Raw genomic sequence first — 17,263 nt, 5'->3', positions numbered from 1 at the left:
CTAAAAATGTTTCATTTCTAGCTTTCATTACTATTTTATTTGTTCACTTAACCATTTTCACTTGGTGCCCAACCAAAAGAAATTTATGGAGGGATATAACCACAGGCAAGTGAACTATGTCCTTTAGCTCCAAACTGATGCTTTAAAGAACACACAGTAGAAAAACAAAGAGCGTCAGGGAACATGCATTGGTCCACATGGCTGTGCAAGGCCTACTGGCAGGTGTAATTCACTCCTAGATGTATTGAAAATCTCCTTTCAGCTACAATTGCACAGCTCGGCTCCTGTCATCTTGGCTGACACACAGCAGTGATCCAAGACTGTTGATTCCAGTGGCCAGATTCTCCACCAAAAGGAAGAAACGATCAGAGAATGCCAGAGAGTGACCGGGAACTTAAAGTTTTTTTTTCCTGGAGTTTTAATAAGATTGAGAGGGAAGGGCCACTTGGTTTTTTACAAAAGGGACTCTTCCCTGGGTTAGACTTGCAACAGTCTCCAGCCTTCTAGAGCAGCTATTAGAAAGATGGAATGGATGGATGTGAGTTCTTGTGGCTCCAGGAAACTTCTCCTTTCAAGTCTTCATTCAGTTATGATTCCTTCCATTAAGCCTATCTTTATTTTATAACTTGGAGTAATTTCTCTCTTCTTTGCAACCATGTCCTCTCCTCTGCCACTCAATATTATATCTCTTACATCATATACATGCTGGAGCTTCACAACGAAGACTCTGTGTACCCAATTGCCCTTATTGTGCCTAGAACAAGCTAGGTGTTAAAGAAAAAAGTTTAAAAAGTGGGTAAATCTGACCGAGAAGACCCTGGATTCCTCAAGTCACTTAGGCCACTAACTGCACAGCAAGTAGGATTTCTTGTGGTCTTGGCAGGAAGGGAGATCAGGGACAGCTGGGGACAGCAGGAATGGGGTCTATTAGCCATGGTAGTTCAAACGCATACAAAGGGAGTACGCCGCACTGAAGTCGGGGTGTAGCTTTTTAAATCATTATCTGTACAACTACTCGTATCATATTTCATTAAGATGGCTACCAAGCCAAAATGTTACATTGGCATTAACAGTAAACTTTTTCTATGAAGGACTTTCTTTTAGGTTGCTTTACTGAAAAATCAAAGTAGGCAAGTCCACTCTCAGTATCCTCATTTCACATGCTAGGGTGCTGAAGTGCAGTAGGTTAATGACTCAAAGTGTCCTGTCCTTTCATACTTACAGATCCCCCTCCCCGTACTTAGGGAGTGCCAGGGGGAAAAAAGTGTTCTTACTCATTTTCCCTGAGAATGGACTCATGTTGGAAATGAAAATCCAACTTGTATAATTAGTACTCCTCATTTTACACAAGGTCAACATTTCAAAAAATGCTTTGAGATCTCACATAAGTCCAAATTATTGTCATTATTCAAGTGACACGAAAGGTGCTGCTCTGTTTTATAGGCTCATTATGTTAGGATACTAAGGAAGGCCATGCTGCGTCACCTCACCTGAGTTTGGTGATGTGCTTGATAGTGTTCTATGAAGTCTTTCTCATTAAATTTGATTTGGCTTGTATGGTAATATTGTAGTCTTCAATAGGAATGCAGGTAAATGTAGCTAATAATGCATTAAAATGAATCATATTAGAAATCAGGAAGAAGGGGGAATAATCTCTGAGTTCCTGCAGGGACTAAGGCTTAGTTAATTAAAAAAAAAAAAAGATTATCTTTATGAAAAATTTAGCTTTTAAAATACAAATCTATTACAGTTCGAGCTTCTGTATTTTGGGCTACTTGCCACAGAAGAACACTGGCATTACTCATAATTAAAGTAGATCACAATATTTCCACTGTTTTATAGATGAGGAATATCAATCATACTGAGAAAAAATACCTAGTCCAGATTCTTTGGAGAATCACTAGTGGCCCCAATGACAACCTATATTCTTGCCTTAATGACTAAAATATACTTTCCTGAAGGGTGACAGTACTATTACTGTTCACAAGTTATACAAAGAATGAAATACAAAATATCTCAGAAACTGTAATCCTTTTTTAAAGTCACTAAACATTTATATGTCTACATTAAAAACCATACACACGTCAGTTCATACTGGGCACTTACATCTAAGGAAAAAAAGAACCTTAGCATCTATTGAAAATGTGAAAGCATTTGTCAGAAAAACACGTATGTTATCATCAGTCTCTTTTCCATACCTTTTGCAATTAAGCTCTTAATATTTTTCATTTTTAACAGAATTCAAATTTTAAATAGTTCCAGAAATATAAAATGAGATATCACTAGATGTCCTAAAATTGGTCATCCTTTCCGCCAAACTCTTCGTGTTTATTACCTTGTGTTCTGAGGCACAGTCTTCATAGAGAGTAACTTAGAGCGAGACAAGACAACAGAACAAAACAGGGAAGGGAAACATGTCAGCTGTTGAAAACTAGTTTTGTAAGGTAAGGCCTGCAAGTCCTTATCTCTGGCAAGTTCAGTATGGAATGCATGGCTGATTTCCATTCAGCTACTAGAGAAAGGTATTCTACAATGACAGAGAGCCTTTTCAAAATTACAATTAGCTGGCTTCCTCCTCAGGGAACAGCAGGTGGTTAAATAAGACTGAGGTGAGAACTCTTACCTGTTTCCTCACGCATGATTTCCCTGTCATGGGTGTTTGGCCAACTGGTTAGGTCTAGCATGAAGATATGATTTCTAAAAGAATGAGCTGAGATCTGCTAACATGTTTAAAAGAAACACTTAGTAAAACCTGATCTCTAAGCAATAAATCATTAATTTATTTAATTTTCAAGAAAAAGTTTCAATAAATATGTTATTCTTTTAATATTAACATGCTCATTCTGCTTAGATTGTTAAGAGTGCTTTTTATTGGGCCTAAAATTTTCCAGTATGTGAAATAAAAGATTCAAAATGGTTTCATAATACATGGAAGATGAAATCTCATATTTATAGAGTTTGATTCTTACATATGTATGATTAATTAAAACTGTGTCTTTAAATGACAACTTGATATTTTAAAAACTGTACTCAGAAACACTACTCTGTGCCACTTAAGATAGAAATTTTTTAGGATTAGCTTTATTAACAATAGGACATTTTCATGCATTCCTCAATTTTATACTGGTTCTAATATTCACAATGTTTAAGTTCATATAAACAAACATTCAAGCCCACATGAGAAAAGAATGAAATAACATTACTTTTTATATAATTGGGTCATTTCTTTTTAAGACTAAAAAGTTAAATTGGGATTTAAAAACCTAAATTTCCAATGTTAGTGTTAATTCAACCACATATGTTATTTAGGCCACAGGACTGCCCATTAGCCTTTCTTGTCGGAGGGCAATTAATCTCTTGAACCACTTTTCCTCAGCATCAGCTTTTGCAATAAATAGCTGGAAAAAAAAAAAAGAAAAGAAAAAATGTTATTATCTGTCAATAACTTGAATTTGACCCTACCTGATGCAAATCACCTTTATAAAATAACCTTTCAGCACAAGATTTGGATACTGTTTTAACTCTTGATGACTTCTTAACTGAAGATCATCTATTTTGAATTAATAATGATCTGACAGTTTCGGAGTAAAAGGACTAATAGCAACATCATCTGGTTAACAATTTTATACCTTATTTTATAAAGTTTATTTCCTACAATCTTTCTGAGAGAGAGAGTGAAATGACACCATTTTATAGAAGTCACAGACTATTTCAGTGACATGCTCATAGTCAATGAATCAACTACAGTTCAGCCTGAATTAGATCTTTTATTTTTAAAAACAAAACAAAACCTTTCTTTCTATTTTTCTTAACTTTAGAAAGACTACTTCTAAAAGTCAAGCAACATGTGTTGGACATACATTAACCATATTCAAATATATGTGACAGCTCTAAGGACTCAGGGTCCTCTTTTTTTTTTTTTTTCTTAAATATTGTTTCTTCTGTTACAGTTGTCCCAATTTTTCCCCCTTTGCCCTCCTCTGCACAGCCCACCACAACTCCCACAGTCTATCCCCACACTGTTGTTCATGTCCATGGGTCTTTCATACATGTTCTTTGACTAGTCCCTATCCCTTCTTTCCACCATTCTTCCCCTTTCCCCTCCCCTCAGGCTCATCTGCCTGTTTTTAGCAAATCAGAACAGATGAATCCATTTCCTTCAATGGTCTTCTTCTAGCCAACACAAAAGGACAACAGTCTGAATTAATTTCAGTCAACTAGACTTCAATTGACAGTCTTAAGGTTTAAGGCACTTACATTTGGATGAGCCAGAGAATTGTCATCTTGGTACTTGATAGCAGTTGGGATGCTGTTAGGGTCTATTTCTTTTTCATTACTGGGTAGATCAGCAACTACTGATGCTGGTCCTGATGTTGAAGTTGCATGCTTCACTTCACTAGGTTCCACTGACTGCAACATAAAATACATATTACTTGCATCACAATATACAATTAGAATTGTGCATTAATAATATCTCTGATTTTGAATAACAATTGCACCATAGTTTCATTTGAGATGAGACTAATCACGAAAAAGCCCTAGGGTACTGAAGAATAAATAATTATTCCTAAAAGAAGCAAAAAACAAAAAAACAAATAAACAAACAAACAAAAAAAAACAAAACTAAAACGCCGGGAAAATGTTTATCGTTTCTTATGACCAGCATAATTTCCTTAAGAAATTGGTACTTATGAGTCTATACTGTTGAAAAAAATACATTTCATATCTATAAATTATAAAACAAGCTTGCAACAAATCTCCAGCAGTTAGTTGGCTTCTTTAGGTGTAAAAAAGCAAATTCATAGTGTTTTTTAAAATGTCTTACTGAGATATAATTCACATATAATTCATATAGCTTTTAGAGCACATCCACAGAGTTTTGTAACCATCACCACAAGGAACCTTAGAACATTTCCATCATCTTCCCCCAAACTCCACATCCATTGGAAGTCACTGCTCCCCATTTCTCCCCCACTGTCCCATCCCTAGGCAACCACTAATCTGTTCTGTCTCTATGAATGTCTATTTTGGACATTTCCTATATAAGAAATCATAAAATATGTGTTTTTTTTGTGACTGACTTCTTTCATTTAGCACAATGCTTTCAAGGTTCATCCATGTTATATCATGTATCAGTACTTTGTTTATTTTATTGTCGAATAATATTATGTGCCAGGCACTGTGTTAAGTGCTAGGGAGAAAGCGACTAATAAATCATTGTTTCTGCCTGGAAGGAGCCAGCAGTATAGGGCTAACCTGGGCTAATTCTAATATTTCGTTCCCTAAGAAAGGAGAAAGCCAGGAAGTAGCTGATTAGCAGCAAGTTTTCAGGGATAATATAAAATGGATTAGATGAGAAGTTGAAATTAAAAATTAAAATAAAAAGTCAAGACAATTGGGAGATTAATTCAATTTATTAGCCTTTTTCCTATACCTATAGTTTTTCAATTTCCATTTTTTTTGACATCTACTTTTGAACATTCACTTTTCTGAATGAAGTGCAAAACAAATTTCACTGAGAAAATCATCTAGAAAATGAAATATACATGAAGGAGTTAATCCTTTCTTAGAATAACTTAACTTAGAATTAGGGATTCATCTATTTAATCAGTATTTATTGAGCCCTACTAACTGCTAAGCACTAGGTATACAAGGGATAATAAAATAGTTACGTTCCCTGTTCCAACTGGAGATTGCATTTTGCTAATAGGACTGACAGATTCCTAACAAATAAATACATAATCGCAGTTGTAATAAGTGACATAAAAATATTTAAAGAAATATTTGTTAAATATGATCTGGCAGTTTTATTCTGATATTTTGGAGCCAATACTTTTTTCCCCCAAAGTGTCAAATATTTCTATGCCTCCAATATACTGGGCCTAGAAGACTCACAGCCTTTATGTAAGTGATATTATACTGACTCTATGAAACTGAGGACAGTAAAGCCCAATATTCTGCATAGGGAAAAACGGGAAGTATTCTAACCCTGTGGGGTTCAGGGCATCAATTTTTGGTAGTCTGTTGCTGTGCAGAAAACATAAAGAGCATGTCATTCGGCATACCCCAGCCGCTCTGATGGGACTGAGCTAGAAGACTGGGTGTCTGTGTAGAACTACCTTAAAAAATTGTGGAGCGCTGCTATTCTTGTTGCTAAATGTATGGTGGGGATAACATTTTATTATAAAAACCAAGTAATCTCATTATATTTTTATCTACACAGCACATATTTCTTTGAGAAGTTCTTATGCATACATAAGTGAGGTTCTCAGAGATATGAATCAGAGCATGGAAGTTATTTAACAATACGTAATTAAAAATGTGTGAGGAGAACCATTAATTGCTTCTTTATTTAAGTGAGGAAAATTGTTAGAGAAAAGCTGACTATTAAAAAACCCTCACCATCGTCACTATCAAGCATCTGGTTCTGAGTAGTACAGCCACCTGGTGGTTCAGTTTAGGAAAGATTGTTTCCAAAGTGTGCTTCCAAGTTAAAGAACAAATGACCCTCTTTTTAAACATAGGTGGATATTTGCCAGACATAACAATTTTAGGGCTGAATAATTGGAAATAAGCTTACTAGGGACAGCAGTTTGAAAACAAGCTGCCTCTTGGTTCCTGAAGTTGATGCTATAGCAGAAACTATCTGATTATCCACTCACAAGAGAGATATGATTGCAGAGGGTGAAACTAGTTAAATCGATATGTGCTGCACAAGACACAATGTCTAGCATGTCATTAGTAATAGCCACTCTTCTGGTAACAGCTTCCTAGCTTAATTAGTAGAATTAACACAGATAAAGAAAGACTCTACCAACTGAAGGGATGGCTAGTATAGAAAAGCCTTTATCAGAGAGACACACTATACCTATGAGTGTAGGACTCTCCAGGGGAGGAAGATGTTGAAATCTGGGTCATGGGTAATTTAGTCCTCAAGAGAGTCTTTGCTATGCATCAGGGATAGTCCATCACGTCTCCCCATGATCTGGATGAAACAGTCTTCAAGATAATTTACCTCCCTGTGCTAAGTAATCCCCTAATAAATAATTCAGCTGCTTGGGCATTCTGAATCCCTACCTTATACTGTAGAAACTGAAAAAGGATACCACTTTCTAAACTAATAAATTGGCCCTCTGTTTTATATTACAGTTGAGTGTGAATTTATTCATTGTTGGCCCATCACTGCTCTTCTGATCATTGTAAAATGCAGTGACTAAGAAAAGTCAGGGGTTAATGAAGTTATGTAGTTTACGGATGTATAACCCAGTAAATGGTGGAATCAGGATGTGGTTCCAAGTCCGTCTTACTCTACATTTCATGCTTTTGACCACTGCATCCCCATTGCTAAACCCAAGGTTTTCGTAATTTGGTTTTGATTTTAGAGGAAAGAAACAAAAATGTTGGTGAAATATTTTAACTAAATACATTTCTAACAGACTCAACTCACAATGCTGAATTAAATATATTTCAAGGCAATTTTTGTTTCTCTGTCATACTTATCCAACCTAAAACTAGCTAATTCTAGGCTTTGCAGAATTGATTTTATTACTATGATTTATAGATGTAGAATGTTTTTGAATAATTGGTAACTATACATGTACTTCATGTAGAATGCCTTATCCTACCGAAGGAAAAAGCAGCCCTAATTATGATTGAAAAAAATACAGAAAATATTCAACAGAAATAAAATGCCAATCAGAGCCCTTTTTACTAGAGTTGAATAAGTGATACTCATCTGGGCAAGAGTGTAGACATATGGTATAATACTATTTGGATTATAATTTTATTGTTAAAGCCCTTTTCTAATTTTTCTCTGGCAATGTCAATTCAAAAAGATAAATATGTTTGAAAAGAAAACCATATATGTATGTCCATAAAATGTGTATTACTGTTCAAAAACTGTTGTATTGACATTTTATTTTGTCTGCAGTGAATTTAAAAATAAAAATGGCATCAGATAAATTTTGACAGTACATTTTTTGACAAGTTAAACTTAAGCTGATTCTCACTGGTTCATTCTCTCTCTCTCTCAATAGCATGCTGACATGCTCTCACCCTACTTCATCTATCTATTAGAAGCAGCACTTACATTTAAGTGAAATACATTAATAAAGCATCTCTTCAGTTGGAATCTGAAGGCTTATTCATAATGCCTGGATGAAAACTTACCTTTTTGACTTCTTTACTTGATCTGAATGTCTGCTGAACAAAAGAATCACTTTCAATGGCTTCAATTTCTTTTACTCTTTTTACTTGTTCTACCAGGGTGGTTTGGTCTAAAAAAAAGTATAATGTCAATGTATTTTGGCATATAAGCTTGTTAACAGCACTATACTGAAGCAGTGTTCTTTCTTTTTATGAAGTAATTTTTGACTTACAAAATTTAACTGGATGAAAAGACAAATTTAACTCGATAAAAAGCTATAGTTATAGTTTAGCAAAAGCACGAAACTTATTCCCCTAAGATCTGCCAATATAACATCCCTACACACTAAGACTCTAACCTAAAACCTAAAACATTGCTGAGAAGGCACTGCTATAATAATCTAAGCTGATATGGGCTAATCTGGTGGGAAAACTTTAAAAAAAAACAAAAAACAAGCAAACGAAACCCGTCTTTATTTTGAAAATACACATAAAAGGAATAAGAGCACAAGAGATCCACCTGTACTCGTCACCTATAGTCATTAACTTTCTGTTATTCCTAATTAATCTATCCATCCCCATTCCAGTTTTTTGGAGGTAGACCTGGAGTATTTAAAAGTAAATCCCAACTATCATACCATGTTTCCCCTAATTATTTCAGTAGGTATCTCAGGACGTAAGAAAAACACAAAAATAAAAAACAAACAAAGAAACAGCAACACAACTACAATACTATCTTCACATCCAACATTATCAATAATTCTCTTATTATCACCTTATACAGTCCATGTTTAATTTGCACCGATTGTCCAAAAACATTTCTATTTATAGTCGGTTTGCTTGAAATAGGATCCAAACAAGGTCTATACATTACACTTGGTTAATAAGTATCTTAAATCCCTTTTAATCACTTCCAGTCCATGGTACTTCCTTTCATTGCCATCTATTTATTGATGAAACTGGATCGTTCATCCTTTAGACATTTCTACATTCTAGATTTGGCTTATTTTCATCCCCATGGTGTCATTTAACATGGTCCTCTATCCCTCATAGTTTGTGTAAACCAGTAGTTAGATCTCGAGGCTTGATAAGATTCAGTTTCAATTTCTTTTGATCAAGAATACATCATGGGTAATGCTGTGTAATTACTATTACATTATAACCAGATGCACTGCACCCACTTTCAGTGAGGTTGAGTCAGCGGTGGGTCCACAGTCATTACAGCCTGCCCCTTCTATTATAAAGTTTTCCATCAATCTCCCACTTAAATGTTTTAGTAGATATTAATATTTGCTGCTTAGATCTATCATTTCATTAGAGGTTGCAAAATGGTAATTTTCCAATTCTATTATTCCTCCTGCATTTATTAGCTCTGATTCCTCTATAATGAAGAACTTCCCTCATTGACTATTTGGTGAATATAAAATATAGTCTGTAAAGGAAAAGGCAGACTATATGTTGAATTCGTTCCCTCAATCAATTTTGGCCCAAAGATGACTATTATGAGTTAATAAATATTATACAGTTAATGCATTTCAGCCCATGGTAGTCATTTTCATATTTTGATGCTTAAATTATCTTACCTTTGGGACTGGGAACCTCTCTTGGTTTCTGAATTCTTTTGATATGGTCCCTAGTAGTTAAAGTGTGATAAAATGTTCCAGCTCATCTAACAGTTTCTATCCCATACTTGAAATTAGCCATTTCTCTAAAGAGCTTGGACTCCTTTTAGTGAGGAATGGTTTTTAGAGACAATAACCTGGGCAGTAGGGGGTGCTTACTGTTACTGGATTGCCATTGTTTCTCAGCCTTTTCAGTGGGTGGGATAGGAAATACAAGTATACCCCCACCCCGCTTTTCAAAAGTTCCCATTATGCCACTTCACTTTTACGGAAGACCTACATTAGTACATGCTTTTGCTAACTGAAAAATCTGAAGAGGATTTTCACTTTTATGGGAAAATGGCAAAGAGTGAAAATGGCGTTCAGCATCTGTTTCGCAGCGAGTCACTACAGAGGCAGCATGCCCAGAGCAGTGCGAGTGGCACTTCTTTCACTCTGTGTTGGTGTTGTTATAGGTTACTTGGTTTGATCTGGTATGTTATTTTTTGGGTCTGGGAACACTCAAAAATTTTTTCATATAAAGTAATGATAATTGCTTCTTTGCTGTATGGCATTTTGACTTATGAAAGATTCCATAAAAATGTTCTTCTTTTGGGTAGCAGGGAAACTTGTACATGTTTTTAGAAGAGAAAAATTATTGAGTTCATGCTGATACTATCCACCAAATTAAAGATTACAGAACTTTTTAAGTTTTGGGTTTTATATTTATCTTTTCTCTTACTCTAAAAAACTTAGGCCTTAATGATTATGATCAAAAGTACATAACATATTTTTTTGCTCCATAAGACACACTTTTTTTCCCCCAAACGTGGGGGGGAAATATCTGTGCATCTTATGGAGCGAATATTGCATCACTGACCATGATGTGTATTACCTGACCTGTCAGCAGTGGCTACAGCTGTTAGAAGAGGAAACAGTGGGCCCATGCGAAACCCCTGCAGACGCTTAAATGTCCCACTTTACTGCTGAATCTCAGGGCATCTGGTCAGTATGAAGATAGCAAAGAAAGTGATATCAGTGATTGTGAGCAACTGAGCTTCATAAATTCTGACACTAGCGATGATGAGTTCTTGGGGTTTCCAGAAAAGTAGGAGAGCACTTGAACCTTAAAGTCTCTCCTCATTTGCTAATGACATTGATGATGGTTCTTAATACCACTATTGACTGCTGTTTACTTTACATAGTTGAAATATTATTGTTATATTCTATTAAATATTTTGGTACACCATTTGGTTCAGATTTTTTTTTCTTGTTTTTCTCCTCTAAACCTAGGTGCGTCTTATGGTCAGGTGGATCTTAAAGTGTGAATAATACAGTAATTATTTTTCCTAATATATGAATTGAGTATGTATTAATTTCAAAATAATAAGGAAAGCATTACTATTAACAAGATGAATTAATGTAATTTAAAATGTCTTTATGGTTCTTTTTAATCTTAGGATTTATTCCATTGATGAACTGTCAAAACACTATGCTCTCAAGTCATTTGAAATAATTCTCTATGTAATTATGCTAACAACTTGATATATAGTTAGGTTAGGTTGTTTCAGTTCATTCTTGAATTTTAGGTCTTGCTTTGTTTTACTAATTTTGCAATTAATATGTTTTTTAAATGCATAAAACACATGTCTAAAGTAAAAACTTAAAACAATAATATTTAGAGAAGTGTAGATTTCCTTTCCATTCCCATTCCCCTAGTTCTCTCCCCAATCCACAGGTAATCATTTTTATTAAGTTTGATTTTTATTCTTTGATTATTTCTGAAAATATAGGTACACATATTATCCTCTTTCTTACACAAAAGAGCATACTACACATGGCTATGTATGTGCTTTCACTGCATGATGTGTCTTCACTATCACTCCACAGCAGTAGAGAGACTTCCTCGTTCTGTTTTACAGCTGTAGCAATCTCTTTTAAGGACTTACGGTAGTTTTTCACACCAATGCCCTATTAATGGTCATTCGAGTAGTTTCCTGTCTTTTGCTTTTACAATTACTGCTTTAATAAATAGCCATGTTTATGGCCAAACTGAACCGGCGAGTGTGGAACAATTCCAGCCTCACTGAGAAAACCAGACTGCGCATCTACCAAGCCTGCGTACTCAGCACTCTCCTCTATGGCAGCGAGACGTGGACCACCTATGCAAGGCACGAAAGGAAACTCAACAGCTTCCACATGAGGTGCCTGCGACGCGTCCTGCATGTCGCCTGGCAGGATAAGGTCCCCAACACCGAGGTGCAGAAGCGAGCCAATATGAGCAGTTTGCATGCAGTTCTTAGCGAGAGACGCCTCAGGTGGCTCGGCCATGTCAAAAGAATGGATGCAGGCCGTATCCCCAAAGACCTCCTCTACGGCGAGCTAGCAGAAGGCAAGAGGATGACAGGGCGCCCAAAACTGCGGTTCAAAGACATCTGCAAAAAGGACATGACACAATGCTCCATCAATCTCAACACATGGGAAGTTCAAGCAGACGACCGCCTAGCCTGGAGGCTCGCGGTCAGGCAAGGTACGTCACGCGCAGAGGCTGAGCGCAATGAGGAGGCGGTCCAGAAAAGATCGAGGCGGAAGCAGCGTCAGCAGCAGCAACAACAGCCATCTGCCTTCACCTGTACCAAGTGCGGCAGGGACTGTCACTCCCGAGTCGGACTGCACAGCCATTCTCGGCGGTGCAGATAGACTCTCAAGAAGCTACGCCATCGTCTCTCGAGACGGACGGCTGCCGATGATGACGATGATGATGAAATAGCCATGTGCATGTGTCAGTTCATATTTTTTTCACATGCTAGCTGGGCAGAAAACCTACAACATTATGGTTCACACTCTTGCCGTTTAAACTCTTATTCTAAGCTAGTACGAATAAATAGCAAATTAGGAGCTACTGTATACTCATCTAAGGCGTCCACAAATGTTGGGATTTTAGACTATGATTAGCAGCTGGATTTCCTTTCTAAGAAACAACTGTAATAGCTGGTAACTAAAAGGTGGAATTATTCGTATCAAAGTAATGTTTACATCCCAGCAGATATAAGCTGAAAAGGTTAAATATTATAGAAAGTATGAGAAACGTTTGATTTCATTAGTTCACTAAAAGTGAACTTTTTATGAAAAATCTTTGTCTCGACTTTTGGCCAATCACAAATTATAATTATATAGTCTTTTGCAAGCTCCAATTTATTTAGGGAAAAGACAGTGCTTCCGAAGATGGGTCCCTAACAGCTGTAAACAGTCTTCCCTCATGTGAGAAATCATGCATGGAATGTTTGAAAGTAACAGCCGCCATAACCAACGCTCCCATCTTTGGAAGAACATATTTTCCTACATAAAAGCAAGCACTGTTAAGAGTATCATGGAAGAGCTAATAGTTCCACATGCTGTAGAATAAAAGTGTCTGTGGATTTTAATTATGCAGTGTACTAATTGAGTATGTGAAATGAGAGAAGATTCTTTGCCTAGCTAATTTATTAACACAAAAATATTACCAGTGGATATTTTTATTAGTGTTAGTATAGCAGAGAAAAATTATAATGTATACCACTCCACATGATCCAACTTTAATTTATCAATATCAAAACAATTTGTTTGTACAGGTCTTAATTAGTTCACTATTATTTCACAAGCAAAGGTCAAATATTTCTGATTCCAGGATGTCTCATATGTATCAACTGTTTGACCCGTTGGAATTTTTCTTTAACAGTCTCTCATTTGGCTTTACAAAGCACATCATTAGTACTAAATGTCAGAGGTGAACTCATAAACAGTACTTGATATATGAAATTTATAGTGTTTGGAGCTTTAAATATGGGCATACAGCCAGCCAGCATGCTTAACAAAACAGCATTAGAGAAATTATAAAGAAAGGAAGAAAGATTAGAGAAAAACAGGACATTATCTTTGTGTTTTTTAAAAGTCATCCAGGACCTACACAGTGACAGGGCAGATGGGGAAAGCCAGTTTGCCTGACGTATAATCTGAAAATAAACCAACACAGCTTTTACCTTTCAATGTGGGAACCATTTTACTGGTGATATTTGAATTAGAGTATAATATTTAAATTAAGAGTAAAAGAGATATTTAAATTAAAATTTGAGAGATTCATGGGAGAGTTACATTTTCAGCCTCATAATAGGTAAGCTCCACGCTGACAACAGGCAGAAAAATGTTTTAAGTTGCTTCATACTCATAATTCTAACATCAATGTCCACAAATGTATGTTTTGAATATAACTTTGTCATTTTGGGAAGCACAATAAAACACATTATTAATACATATTAAGTTGTTTTAAATTCAGGTCGTTATATATGCCAATTTGTCATTTAAAAATTCTGTACCAATATTAAGACTGAGAAAAACGGGAATGAGAACTAGTCGTTGTTTATATACTTGGCATGAATGCCTAGCATACCAAAGTATCTTGTATTCATCAACCATGAGGTAAAAATAAAAGTGACAAAGTTGCTTGGAGAACTAAAATTATAGGATTTAAAAAATATTAATGTGGTAAACACAAAGGAATATCTATTGGTACTTGGTAAACACACTATTGGTAGGTAAAATGACTTCCATTGGGCTTGTTTGTGAGATGTCAGTAGAAGGGAGATATCATAATAGTAACATAAAAAAAAAAAAAAAACGGGGTCAGAAAGGCAAGTCAGTATAGACTAAAACAATCAATACTAAGTGCATGGAAAATTATTTTGTTACTTTTGTGATGAAAAATTAAAATAAAATATTTTACTAGCTACTGTTGATGTTATAAAATTAGGCTCATTTGTTACTTCAAGATATATAATTGACAATCAATTTCATGGTACACAACATTTACTGAACTTATCTTTTAAGATATTATCAAATGGTACACAAATTAAAAATTATAAATAAAGACTAAAAATTCCAATGTAAAGCTTTTATTTGAAAAAACAAAATTTTAACTTGTACACCATTTATACACATAAACATCTCTAAACTGGCAGCAATGTTAGGCTGAGAACAGCAGATGGCACCATTACCCAAGATGTAATCACGGTACAAAAGAATGGGAGTTTCATGAAAGGTATCCTACACATGAAAATCTCATCTTCAACTGACTCCTTTTGAATATTAGTATCTTATGAATTTATCAAAAGTTAAAATGCATTTTATGTTACAAAGGGTTTGAGTTTTGTGGTTTCATAGTTATTGAGTTACTTATGCTACTCTTCATGAAAAAAAAAAAAACAACTTATATACTAATAGTACTGCTACAAATACAGGGATAACACAAAAAGATACCTTACTTTCAGTTTAAATTGACTCAAATTTTTGTCAAGAATGAAAATATGCGTGAAATAATTTTTTAGAGTACAATATCGATACTGAAAACAAAATGTTCAGATACGGAAATGTGAAGCATTTTCATGTGCTTTACAAGAATGAAAAAGCAAACAGCAGCAAACTGGCTATTCAATAAATAAATAAACAAACAAAGCTACTCAATAAAGTTTATAAGCAGATAAAACATCCCAAAAAACTTACTTGAAATTCTAAAGTTTTTAAACTAATTTGTTATGAACATGAATTTTAACCAAACACAGCCACTGCTTTCACTTTCAAAATAAAGCATACAAAGCAGATAAGAAATCCATCCAACCCCAACATTTTAAGGTTGTGTTCATAAGTCCCATATCCTGTGACATAAGTTTTCAGAACTGATATCCACAAATAATTGGAAAGATGAGAAAACTTCTTAAGTAGAATGTGGTTTATTTGTAAGTCTTCTGGAAGCTTATGCTACAGTACCAAGTTATGCATGTCAAAGATGCTCCTGAAGTGTCTCTAATAACAATCCTCATTGGATGGACTCCAAGACAGACTCATCTTACATTAAAGTGCTTTCCATATCAAATTAAGTTACAGTAATAACTTAAATGTGAATGTACCAGTGAAGAATTTCTGATAAACATTTTAATAAGTGCAAGTGAATTAGGTATCAAGCTAGGCCTTTTTAAAAACAAAATCTACACTGAATACCTCATTTAGTTCCTCTCACCTACAATGCTCTCAACTGTTCTGAATCCTTCCTGCCATTTAAGGCCACGCTTAACACCCACCTTCGGGTGAAGCTTTCCCTAGCCACCTCTGAGAACAGGGGTCTCTTCCATAATCCGTGTGGTCTCACCATATGTTGCCTTGCACTGGTATTAATATCTTCATTCTCCAGCCAGAGGGGGGCATACCCATCTGTGTCAACTCTAGGACTCTGTAGTATGCTTTATTATTTAGTAAGCTGTCAATAAACAGTTGGTTGAAAAACTAAAAATTAGAGGAATGAAAGTAACCATTAAAAAAATAAAACTTCATGGGGGAGAAATGTCAAATTATTAGAAATTTCTGTAACTTAAAAAATTAAATGTCTTTGCATAGGAAATAGTCAATAATGTAATAACTATGTATGGTGGCAGCTGGGCACTGGAAGTAGCAAGGGAGCACTTTGTAAAGAATATGACTGTCTAACTAACCACTATGGTGTATACCCGAAACTAACGTAAAATAATAGTAGATGTAAACTGTAATTGAAAACATTTAAGAATAATAAAAAAATCACCATATTTTTTTGCACTATAAGACACACCTGACCATAAGACGCACCTAGGTTTACAGGAGGAAAACAAGAAAAAAAATATTCTGAACCAAATGGTGTACCAAAATATTTAATAGGATATAACAGAATAATATTTCAACCATGTAAAGTGAACAGCAGTCAACAGTGTTATTAAGAACCATCATCACTGTCATTAGTAAATAAGGAGAGACTTCAAGGTTCAAGTACTCTTCTAGTTTTCTGGAAACCCCAAGAACTCATCATCGCTAGTGTCAGAATTTATGAAGCTCAGTTGCTCACAATCACTGATATCACTTTCTTTGCTATCTTCATACTGACCAGATGCCCTGAGATTCAGCAGTAAAGTGGGACATTTAAGCATCCCCAGGGGTTTCGCGTGGGTCCACCGCTTCCTCTTCTAACATCTGTCACCACTGCTAACAGGTCAGGTAATACAAATCATGGTCTGTGATGCAATATTCGCTCCATAAGATGCACAGACACCCCCCCCCCTTTTGGGGGAAAAAAAGTGTGCCTTATGGATTGAAAAATATGGTAAATGTCTTTAAGTAGTTAGTTTTAACAGCTACAGGTTTAGACTATCTGGGTTAAACCCTGTCTCTGCTATTTACTAGCTGAGTGACCTTGGGCAAGGAGTTTAAGCTGTGATGCGCTCAGTCATCTCTGTGGCATGGGGTTAATAGCCAAACATCACAGGAGAGTTGAGAGAGGTTGATTCCGTCTCTCCCTCCCTCCCTCTCTTCTATCCTTTCAAATACTTGAGCACATTTAATGTACTAGGCATTGTTTGACATATTAGGATTTAGAAACAAATAATAAACATATAAGTAAATGATATAATATCAAGGAAATAGAGCAGGGTAGAGGGCTAGAAAGGAGGAAGGGCGTTATTTCA

General features: G+C 35.5%; 1 protein-coding gene across 1 annotated transcript in view; it reads right to left on the bottom strand.

Annotated features, from left to right (window-relative positions):
* Positions 1-3,059: 3,059 nt before the first annotated feature.
* RSRC1 (arginine and serine rich coiled-coil 1) overlaps positions 3,060-17,263 on the bottom strand; it is a 334,340-nt gene continuing 320,136 nt past the window's right edge. Inside the window, exons 8-10 of the mRNA XM_090285816.1 lie at positions 8,170-8,276; positions 4,258-4,410; positions 3,060-3,398 (exon numbers count right to left, since the gene is read on the bottom strand). Coding sequence (XP_090141942.1) covers positions 3,306-3,398; positions 4,258-4,410; positions 8,170-8,276 — 353 coding nt within the window. The 3' untranslated portion in view covers positions 3,060-3,305. The remainder of the gene's footprint in view (positions 3,399-4,257; positions 4,411-8,169; positions 8,277-17,263) is intronic.

This window comes from Furipterus horrens, unplaced genomic scaffold (assembly GCF_987537825.1).
Source record: "Furipterus horrens unplaced genomic scaffold, mFurHor1.1.pri manual_scaffold_1, whole genome shotgun sequence".
Lineage (NCBI taxonomy): Eukaryota > Metazoa > Chordata > Mammalia > Chiroptera > Furipteridae > Furipterus > Furipterus horrens.
The sequence above is the reverse complement of the archived record's forward strand: the minus strand, read 5'-3'. Positions and strand labels throughout refer to the sequence as shown.